The sequence below is a fragment of the Rhizophagus irregularis genome, chromosome 12 (genome assembly GCF_026210795.1).
Source record: "Rhizophagus irregularis chromosome 12, complete sequence".
In the NCBI taxonomy this organism is placed as follows: Eukaryota; Fungi; Glomeromycota; class Glomeromycetes; order Glomerales; family Glomeraceae; genus Rhizophagus; species Rhizophagus irregularis.
In genome coordinates, this window is record NC_089440.1 from 4,542,367 (window position 1) to 4,554,709 (window position 12,343).

Sequence of the window (12,343 nt, forward strand, 5' to 3'; positions counted from 1 at the left end):
AATAATATAAAGGACCATCCTTCCATATTGTTGAATATATTGTAACGAAACCATCTTTTCTTATTTTTTTAATATTATCAAATTGGTCATATGGTATCCATTCAACTATTATATCATCGTAATCATTAATTTTTAATTGAAATTCTTGAATAAAATTATCAACTATTTCATTTCCACTAGTCCAATTTGTAAAATTTTTCTTTAAATAATTTATTTGACATAATTCACACCATTTATACTTCACGTTTGTATATTTATTACCACATTTTTCACAATGATCAACTTGAAAAACCATGAAATATTCTTTTGTATTTGGATTTTGAGATATTCCATATATTGGAAAATCATATAAATCACAATATGATTTAACCTATTATAAATAATAAAAAAAAATTATTACGATGAAAACATACAGTATATATTTTGGATTAAATAAAAGTCAATTCAGTACCTTATCATAAAATTCTTTGGTAATAATTGGTAAATCATACAAACAACTGAAAATAATAACTTTTTCATTCTCGGATTTCCTTACATAATCCTTTTTGTGATGACAATAATATAATGGACCATCTTTCCATATTGCCGAATATAAAACATTATTTATTTCTTTAATATCATTCAATTGATTGTATGGTATCCATTCAAATATTATATCATTTGGTTCACGAATATCTTGATTTTTTTCTTGAATTAAATCATCAATGATTTCATTTCCGCTCGTCCAATTTGTGAAATTTTTCTTAAAATTATCTATTTGACATGGTTTACACCATCCATCTTCCACACGTGCGTATCTGTCGCCACATTTTACACAATCTATATCAATTTGTGACATTTTTTATTATTTTTTAAAAAAAGAGGCGAGGGCGAAACGATGAAACGGTTGAAACGCACAAATTTAATGTCAATTTTCACTACATATTTATTTAGTTTGACAGTGGTCGTACTGTATTAATCTGATCATCATAATATTCACGTGACAGACGTGACACGCAAACGTTAAATGATTGATCAACGACAAGAACTATTTTTCTGAAATAATGAATATAATCAATTTTTATTCTAATATTTTTACTAACTTTACAGAAACTTCAAGATCGTAGCGATGGCTTAATGCGCAGTAACTGCGTTATAAATACATAGTGACCACATTATGTAATCGTAAAGAAATTACATATATGCAGTTACTGCAGCATTAAGCCATCGCTACGATCTTTGAAGTTTCTGTAAAGAATTTATTTTTGAAAACGGGATTAACCATTAGAAATTATTTTAATAAGTAATAAAGAGAGAAACCTATTTTTATTTTAAATATCTTTCAAACAATAAAATATTAATATACAGTATATCCGGATTTTCAGAAAATTCATGATATTTTTTTATTTCATGGTTAAATATTATTTATATTAACATAAGATTGAGTTAAAATTATATACAGTAATTAGATAATAATTATAGGTAATTATATAATATATTTGGTATGAATAACCCAAAAAATTAGCCCTCGTTTATTTATCTAATTTTATGACCTTGAAAAATAAACAAATTATAATTTAATTCAAAAAAAGTCTCACTAATTTTCTTAATAATTATTTATTTTGATTTTTATAAATCAAGAAAATTCATATACGATAAAAATTGAAATGATCGGCAAATAATCAGCTGAATTTAAATGACCGGCCCACATTAGGTTTACAATGGCTGATCAGCAGTATGCATTAATTATTGTTCTTACTTTATATAACATTTGTATAAAAAAATATTTTTTTTTCGTTTTACTATTGCAAATTCTTTTTTCAACTTTACCATTAATATGTTTAATTTGTAATTTGAAAAAGTTCACAATGGATTTCTTTGCTAAAAGTATCAAAAAACTGATTAAGTCATGTGATTGTGATGGTGAATGTAATGTAAAACGGTTTAAACAAAATTTTAAAAATTGGACTAGTGGTGATAATTATATTGATAAATATATTCAAGATTCTCAGTTATCAGATCATAGTGATTATACATGCCAAGCAATAGAATGGATACCTTACAATAGATTGTATGATATTAAATATTTTTCAGAAGATAAGTTTTGTAAAGTATATAGAGCAAAATGGACTGATGGATACATAGACACATGGGATAATGAAAATCAAGATTGGAAAAGAAAAGGCCAAAATAAGTTTGTAATTCTTAAAAGCTTAAATAGTCCAGCAGATGTTGAATCAGAATTCATGAATGAGGTAAATTAATTTATTGGGTAATTAAATTTTTGAAATCTAATTTCACTAATATAATTTATTTGTAGGTTTGTAAAACCCATGAATTTTATGGAATAACTCAAGATTTGGCGACTAAGAATTATATGGTAGTATTGGATGATGAATGTGAAAAATGTAAATATGTATGTTGCAAAATGCATTTTTTGAAAAACTTCCAAAATTGGACTAGTGGTAATGAAGATGTTGATAAATTTATTCAAGATATTCAATTATCAATGCATGGTAATCATTATGGAATATTCGGGAAAGCAATAGAATGGATACCTTACAATAAATTTTATGATATTGAATACATTACAAAAGATGTATATAGAGCGAAATGGATTGATGGATATATAATTGAATGGGATTATAAACATCAAAATTGGAAAAGAGAAGGCCAAAATATATTTATAATTCTTAAAAGCTTGAATAATCCAGCAGATGTTGCACTAGAATTTAGAGATGGGGTAAATTAATTTGTTAATAATATTTCAAAAATTTTAATTTTCACTAATATAATAATGTATTTGTAGGTTAAAATAAATCATAGATTTTATGGAATAACTCAGGACCCAGAAACTAAGAATTATATAAAGGTTTTGAGTGATATATGTGAAAAATGTAAATATGTATGCAGTACAATACATTTTCAGCGAAACTTCAAAAATTGGACTAGTGGTAATGAAGATGTTGATAAATTTATTAAAGATTCTCAATTATCAACACATGTTAGCAATTATGAAGTATTTGAGAGAGCAATAGAATGGATACCTTACAACAGATTTTATAATATTGAATATATTACGAAAAATGTATATAGAGCCAAATGGATTGATGGATATATGAATAAATGGGATTATGCACATCAAAATTGGAAAAGAGAAGGCCAAAATATATTTGTAATCCTTAAAAGCTTGAATAATCCAGCAGATATTGCACTAGAATTTAGAGATGGGGTAAATTAATTTTATTAATAATATTTTCAAAATTTTAGATTTCACTAACTAAATACAATTGATGCAATTGTAGGTCCATGAATTTTATGGAATAACTTATGATTCAAAAACCAAGAATTATATGAAGGTCTTGAATGATATATGTGAAAAATGTAAATATGCATGTAATATAATACATTTTCAACATAACTTCGAAAATTGGACTAGTGGTAATGAATACATTGATATATTTATTCAAGATGCTCAGTTATCAGCACATGGTAATTGTGAAGTATTCAGAAAAGCAATAGAATGGATACCTTACAATAAATTTTATGATATTGAATATATTACAAAAGATGGATTTGACAAAGTATATGAAGCAAAATGGATTGATGGATATATAAATGAATGGGATTGTGTACATCAAAATTGGAAAAGAAAAGATCAAAATATATTTGTAATTCTTAAAAGCTTGAATAATCCAGCAGAAGTTGCATTAGAATTTAGCAGAGATGTGGTAAATTAATTTGTTAATAATATTTAAAAAATTTTAATTTTCACTAATATAACAATGTATTTGTAGGTTAAAACAAACCATGAATTTTATGGAATAACTCAAGATTCAAAAACCAAGAATTATATGAAGGTTTTGAATGCTATATGTGAAAAATGTAAATATATGTGTAGTGTAATATATTTTCAGCATAACTTTAAAAATTGGACTAGTGATAATGAAAAAATTGATAAATTTATTCAAGATGCTCAGTTATTAACACATGATAATTATAAAGCAATAGAATGGATACCTTACAATAAATTTTATAATATTGATTATATTACAAAAGATGTATATAGAGCGAAATGGATTGATGGAAATATAATTGAATGGGATTATAAGCATCAAAATTGGAAAAGAGAAGGCCAAAATATATTTGTAATTCTTAAAAGCTTGAATAATCCAGCGGATGTTACGTTGGAATTTAGTATAGATGAGGTAAATTAATTTATTAATAATATTTTCAAAATTTTAATTTTTATTAATATAATGTATTTTGCAGGTTGAAATAGACCATGAATTTTATGGAATAACTCAAGATCCAAAGACCAAGAATTATATGAAGGTCTTGAATGATATATGCGAAAAATGTAAATATGCATGTAATATAATACATTTTCAACAAAACTTCAAAAATTGGACTAGTGGTAATGAAGACATTGATAAATTTATTCAAAATGCTCAGTTATCAGCACATCATAGTGATTATGATGTATTAAAAAAAGCAATGGAATGGATACCTTACAATAAATTTTATGATATTGAATATATTGCAAAAGATGAGTTTGACAAAGTGTATAGAGCAAAATGGATCGATGGATATATAAATAAATGGGATCATGAACATCAAAATTGGAAAAGAAAAGGCCAAAATATGTTTGTAATTCTTAAAAGCTTGAATAATTCAGCAGATGTTACAATGGATTTTATAAATAGGGTAGATTAGTTTATTGGTTATTAACAATATTTTCATGTTTTAATTTTCACTAATATAATTCATGTATTTGTAGGTTAAAATAAACCATGAATTTTATGGAATAACTCAAGATTCAGGAACCAAGAATTATATGATAGTTTTGGATAATACATGTATAAAATGTAAATATGCATGTAGCATGATACATTTTCAGCAAAACTTCAAAAATTGGACTAGGTGTAATGAAGATGTTGATAAATTTATTCAAGATGCTCAGTTATCAGCACATGATAATTATGATGTATTTAGGAAAGCAATAGAATGGATACCTTTTAATAGATTTTATGATATTGAATATATTACAGAAGATGAGTCTAACAAACTATATAGAGCAAAATGGATTGATGGATACATAAATGAATGGGATTATGAATATCAAAATTGGAAGAGAAAAGGCCAAAATATGGTTGTAATTCTTAAAAGTTTGAATAATCCAGCAGATGCTACTTTAGAATTTATGGATGAGGTAAATTAATTAATATTTGATAAAAATTTGAATATTCTTTTTTTGTATTTAAAGTTATTTATTTGTAGATCATTACAGTACCCCATGAAGTTTATGGAATAACTCAAAATTTAAAAACTAAGAATTATATGGTGGTTTGGAATGAAATATGTGGAAAATGTAATAGCATATGTACTGCAAGCCGATTTAAACTAAATTTTGAAAGTTGGACTAGTAGTAATAATGAAGTTGATAAATTTATTCAAGATGCCCAGTTATCAACACATGATAATTATGAAGTATTTAAGAAAACATTAGAATGGATACCTTATAATAGATTTTATGATATAAAATATATTGCAAAAGGCGGATTTGGTAAAGTATATAAAGCAAAATGGATTGATGGATACATAGATGAATGGGATAATAAGCATCAGAATTGGAAAAGAAAAGATCAAAGTATGTTTGTAGCTTTAAAAAGCTTAAATAATTCAAAAAGTGTTACATTGGAATTTATGAATGAGGTGAATTATTTTACTACTTGATGAAAATTTGGAAGCTTTTAATTATTAGTACTAATACTTATTTAATATACAGATTATCTTACATTACAAATTAAACTTGCAAAAACGTATCATTAAACTTTATGGAGTAACTCAAGAACCAGAAACAAAAAATTATGTCATGGTTTTAGATTATGCAGAAAATGGAAGTTTGCGAAATTATTTAAATACAAATTATGATAAATTAAGTTGGAGTGATAAAATTAATTATTTACATAGCATTGCACATGGACTTAAAGATATTCACGAAGAAGGATTAATTCATCGAGATTTACATATTGGTAACATATTAAGGCTCAAAAAAATGACGTGTATAACTGATATGGGATTATGCAAACCTGCAGATTATAATACATCAGAAAATCATAAAAATAAAATATTTGGCGTTTTACCTTATATTGCTCCTGAAATCTTACGAGGCCAAAATTATACCAAAGCTTCAGATATTTACAGTTTTGGTATAATTATGTATGAGGTAATTTCTGGATCACCTCCATATCATGTTATAAGCCATAATAATAATTTAGCAATAAGAATTTGTCAAGGACTTAGACCAAGGTTTAATATTAAAGTGCCTCGAGTAATTGTAAATTTAATTAAAAGATGCTTGGATGCAAATCAATTAAAAAGGCCAAAAGCGGAGGAAATTAAAAAATTTTTAAGCCAGTGGCTTAGAGAATTAAATGAATTGCAAAATATTAGTGAATTTGGTAATTATACAGAAATCCAAAAACAAATTGATGAAGCAGAAATAATCAATAATAGAACATTGGAAAATGCAATTTCAACCAATTTAGGAATATCATCTAAAACACATTCAGAAGCTATTTATACCAGTAGACTGCTTAACTTTAATAATCTTCCTGAGCCAAAAAATACTGATGATTATTATAAAGAGAATGATAATATAATTAGCATGAAATCTTCAGGTATTGATTAATATAAAAATTTCTTATTATTTATTATTTATAAAATACTAATTAATTCCTTAATTAGAATCCTTATTAATTGATATCTCTCAATTAAAAATCAATGACAATAATCTTCCTGAGCCAAAATATTCTGATGACTATTATAAAGAGAATGTTAATATAATTAATATGGAATCTCCAGGTATTGATTAATGCAAAATAATTTCCAATTAATTAAATTAATTATAAAATAAGATTTTATCTTTAAATAAAATCCTTACTGAATGATATTTTTCAATTGAAAATCAATAATAATAATCTTTCTGGACCGAAACATCCTGATGCATGATTATTATGAAAAAATGATAATATTATTAGTATAAATCTTTCAGGTATTGATTAATGAAAAATATTCAAATTAATTGTATAAAAAATACTAAATTTTTTTTGGATTCATTGAATAGTATCCTTGCAAATTGATATTTCTCAATTGTCTGGTAAGCAAGCATCTTATACTTATAATAAACTTTTTTTTACCTATATTTGATATGTTTACTTTATAAATTTTTTTTTAGATCACAATAGGCGAAGATAAATCTAGGATTAGAATATAATTAAGCAATTTCTATTATTATTTCTTTTTTGAAATTTTTTTTGCTATTACAATTAAAAATTCTAATTGACATTAATTTTTGTAGAACGGTTTAAAAAAATTGTTTACAAATTATGTTTTAACTCAATTTTTAAAATGTGAATGATGTTTTTTTGTTTTTTATTAGTTAGTTGAATTGTTATTTTTATTTATATTTTATTTATTTAATAAATTATAAGGTCATAGTGAGGAATAGAAGTAGGAGTAGGTTAGATAAAATTTTAAATTGTCTTATTGCTTAGTAATTTATTAATATCTGGCACTAAATTGTATTGACTGAAATATGGAATAAAATTTCCGTAGTTATTAATACTGGCAACAATTTTTAATTTATCATTGCCGCCAACTGATTTTCGTATCTGAAATTATTTAAAAATCGGCCAAATTTATTTCTAACTAATTGGCTGATTAGTTAGTACTAATATAGTCGCATTTAAGTCTTCAGTACTTGAGACTAGTTTTATTATATTATTGCAAATTTGTTTTATATTTCATATCTATTTAGAAAATTCTTTATTAATTTCTTTGTATATTTCACTATTCTTGTTAGTTTCTCTTCCAATGTAATTATTTCAACATTTCTTATTTTCCAAGAAAATTATTATTGCATTGTCTATATTTAATATCTTTGTTTGTTCATTTATTTTATATATTCAATTTATTAATTAAGTGAAATCTTTTAAAATTAAACGATCAAAACCTTATTTAAAAGAATTAAACTGTATTGTAATATGGAACAATTTTCCATAGTTACTAATAATACTAACAATTATTTTTAATTTAGCATTTCCGCCTGCTGATTTCATAATTAGAATTTCTAAAAATCGAAGTCCTAGTTCAGCTCAATTCAGCCTAAAGCCCTAAACTGGTCATACTATTTCTGACAGAATTTGGGTAGTTCGACTACTTGATTAATTAGTACCAATACAATCGGCCTTCAGAGTATTCGGTATTTGAACTACTAGTTTTATTTTACATTGCAAATTTGTTTTATGAATGCTATATGATTTTGGCCTTTTTACCTGCCTAGCTGCCTATATATCTATTTAATGATATTTTATCTTATTGCTTGTTTATACACTTAATTACATTTCATTGCTCCCATTTTATTATTTAAGATTTCATATATTTATTCTTGCTAAATTCCAAAATTTCATATACACACATGGAAGTTATCAGATATTAGTATATGATTATCCCTTTAACTTACGATTACAATCAAACATATTATTTGTAATGGATTTCTTTCAAATTATTAACATGATTTTTTATGACGCATATTTTTTAATAATAGATAATCATAATTTCCGGGTATAAACTTACATAAATTTTATTATATGGGTCTATTTGATCAATTTAAAAATTTATACCAAAAAAAAAATTATTTTTTTTATGATCATCGGCGGCTGCAGGATAAATGGATAATACAGTTTTATCTTATCATTATTGACGATTTAGTGCGCCAACTAACTAATTTGTTGTATTTAAGACTAGTAGGCGAGAGAAAGGCTTATGGGGGTTAAAATATCATCCGAACTTCAGTGATCATATTCTAATCCCATCAAATAACTAATACTTATTTTTCTATTATGCTTACAGCAACATTATTTCTTATTTTCAATTATTAGGTAATATTATATTTTAAGTAAATATTGTAGTTTAAATTTTTAGTATCGACTGAAAAAATATTACTGAGCCAATAATTATTTACTTTACAATAACGTTAACGTTAAAAAATTACAAAATTTAATTAATAGAAGAAAATATTATTATCTGAACATTATGAAATTTTTTTTTTCTAAAAAAAAAATAATATTAAAATAGGACCCAGAAATACATATAGAGGTTAAGTGGCGAAAATTTTTTTTACTATGAGCTGCACGCAGACTTTTTATATGAGTAGCACACATAATTGACACCTGCTATTAAAAATCCGCAAAACATTTAAGTTCATATTAATTATTTAATCATGGCTTCTATATTATAATGTGTAAATTAAAATTTATCCTATTTTACCATTTTTACAATAATATTTTTCAAAACAGTCAAAACTCAAAATTTCACTTTTCGACCCTTATTAGAAATTTCCTTCAATTAATACTAAATACTACAATGCGAAATATCTCGTATAACTTAATTTTTGTAAGAATATATGAAGTATAGCTTATACCAAGGATAACTTGCACGAATCGAAGAAATAGTAGTATATATAGAAGAGAGAACGAAGGAAGATTCTTAGTTTTAGTTTTTTAGTCTCTATTGGAATATTTCAGATCTCCGGCGGAGGGCAGCAATATTTTTCTTTTATCATTGTTTATTAGAATTTATTATACACATTTGTTGTTATATATTGTTAATGTTTACTTTAAATAAAGTACACACCTTAAATTTGCATATATATTCGTTCTATACTTTTGTTTTGCGCTCTAAATTATAAAATATTTTAGAAAAATGATGGTAATAAAATAATAAAATCTTATTTTCCGGTAAAACTATTTATATATATATATATATATATAAAGTATCGAATGTTCTAAAAGTTTTGGAGTCACGTAATTTTCAATTTCGCCAATAATTAATTAAGCAGCCTGTTAAGTATTTACAATACGAATTTGATATTTAAAATTTTGGTCAAAAAATATTAAAATACTAATAGACAACTAAAAATTTTTGAGAATAAAATAGTATACAATATGATGATGTATATATTTTATAGTTCAAATTTTATTTTTCTTTGATCAAATAAAGTCACGTCGCTACATTGTATAATAAAAATAAAAAATTTATAAAGAAATTTCTAAAAATAATATAATAATAAAAGTACTGAAATCAAAAAGAAATTTTCATAAGAAAATGAAATAATATATAATAAAAAGAAATACTAAAATTTTTTGAACAATATACTAATTTAATATTCATCACGCGTGCGATGTCATCGCTACCATTTGTCACCTGTGACCTCTCTAATTTGACTGGCATTGCGTAATTTTTCCAAGAGGCGATGCATCGCTATGGGCGATAAATAAATTTACTATTTAAAATTTATTCATCGAGATCTATTTTTTTTTAAAAAAAATAATAATAATTAAATTAAATTAACAATTTTATATATTTAAAAAACAGATGTTTTACCTAATTCATTTAATTCACAATCCAAACGTTCAGAAACTATTAATAAAATGAAAATAAATATTATAATAATAATCACAATAATCTTTAATAATGCAAATATATACTTACTTAGATTTGTTGATGACGATGAAATGGGTTCTATTAAGAGGAAAAAGAAATAATAAATAATTGATAAATTATATTCTCATTAAATTTTTTAATACAAATTTACCTTGAAACGAAGATAAATAATTGGTTGAATTAACTGGTTCTGGAAGATTTTCAAATTTTAAAAGTCTGCTAGTATAAATTGCTTGTGGATGTATTTGAGGATTTTTAGATTTATTTTCATTTGTTCTGTTTTTTGATTTATTCTCTCTAATTTTTTCTCATTCTTTTATTTGAGAATAAATTTTGCTACCTTCATCATCAACGTCGTCTAAATATTTTTCCAATATTTGACGTAATTCTTTAGTAGTTGGTCTATTTTCTGCTTTAGCATCCCAACATTTAATAATCAAATCTACAATTAATTTTGGTGTATCTTCAGAAATCTTTGGTCTAAATCCTTTACATATTTTAACAACCAAAAATTGATCATGAGGAATATCATTATAAGGAATTCTTTCTGACATAAGTTCATTCATTATTATTCCAAATGAGTAAATATCTGCTGCTTTTGTATATTGATATCCACGTAAAACTTCGGTGCCATATAAGGTATTACTCCACAAATTCCTTTTCGCTCATTATCATTTACTGGTTGACACATTCCCAAATCACTAATTGATAGTATATCATTATAATTATTATATAATATATTGCCCGAATGAAAATCTTTATGAATATTTCCAGCATCATGAATACCTGAAAGTCCATCTATAATAAAATAAATATTCTATTTTAGTTTTAAGTTTTAAACCTTCCACTAAAGTATTTCTCAAATTTCCTCCCTCAAAATATTGTAAAACCATTATATAATCTTTAGTATTTGGATCTTGAGTTATTCCAAAACATATAACAGTATTACAAGCAGGAAAATGACCTGAAATATAATATTTAATCTAAAATCATAAATTTTGTTAATAAATTACGTATTAAAATACAAATATTAATAAGCAAGATTTATTTTAATTACCTCATTTAAAAAATCATTACTTATATTAGATGAATTATTTAAACTTTTCAATGCAACTTTTCTTGATCCTCGGATCCATTTTTGATTTTCAATATCCCAATGCCCAATATTTCCTTCGGGCCAGTAAGCCGAATAAATTTTACTAAAACCACCTCTAGTAAGATAGGTAACATTTTCAAATTTTTCAAAAGGTATCCATTCAAGAAATTTTGTACAAAAAAAAGCATTAAGTTGTGATTGTTGTATTAATTCATCAATATTTTTATTTCCACTAGTCCAATTTTTAAAATTTTCCTCAAATCTTTTAGCATTACAAGGTTGACACCAAAGATATCCTGTACCTGGTTCATTACATTCTCCACATAATCCGTATACTTCTTTTCTTTTTTCTAAATCCATAATATTTACTCTTTTAAGTAGTAAGGAAGTAGTTTCATCTGATTCAGTAGTTGAATCAGCTGAAAAAATTGTAGCGTTGTACTATCAAAATGAAAGATTAAAAAATTTTAATAATTATCTCTATATTGTTCGTTATTTATATTATAATATTTTTACCTGATATTCTGCATTATCAATTTCTTTCCATAAATTTTTAGCATCAGTTTTAGTTGTATCTAAATTTTGGTTTGAAATATCCATTTTATTAATATTTTCCAAGTAAAAATATAACACTGATAATTTAGCGAATATATTCAGTTGTAAATTTTTAATAATATTAAAATTATTTTTTAAAAAAAAAGTAATTCGAATTTGGACGTTACGACGTTACGGTCATTACGTTAAATCTCATTTGTCATT

At 24.5% G+C, this 12,343-nt stretch overlaps 2 protein-coding genes across 2 annotated transcripts; one reads left to right on the forward strand and one right to left on the reverse strand.

Moving 5' to 3' along the window:
* Positions 1-6,203: 6,203 nt before the first annotated feature.
* Positions 6,204-7,239, forward strand: OCT59_004519 (uncharacterized protein; the record flags this gene model as incomplete). Its single annotated transcript, XM_025332036.2, has 6 exons — positions 6,204-6,208; positions 6,364-6,443; positions 6,531-6,662; positions 6,730-6,846; positions 7,109-7,141; positions 7,220-7,239. The coding sequence occupies 6 exons, from the start codon at positions 6,204-6,206 to the stop codon at positions 7,237-7,239; spliced, it is 387 nt and encodes a 128-aa protein (XP_025178349.2).
* Positions 7,240-10,338: 3,099 nt separating this feature from the next.
* OCT59_004520 (uncharacterized protein) lies at positions 10,339-12,184 on the reverse strand (the record flags this gene model as incomplete). The annotated part of the gene is made up of 8 exons (XM_066148334.1): positions 10,339-10,352; positions 10,429-10,464; positions 10,537-10,566; positions 10,640-10,678; positions 10,829-11,031; positions 11,275-11,452; positions 11,887-12,025; positions 12,101-12,184. The coding sequence occupies 8 exons, from the start codon at positions 12,182-12,184 to the stop codon at positions 10,339-10,341; spliced, it is 723 nt and encodes a 240-aa protein (XP_065996944.1).
* Positions 12,185-12,343: the final 159 nt, after the last annotated feature.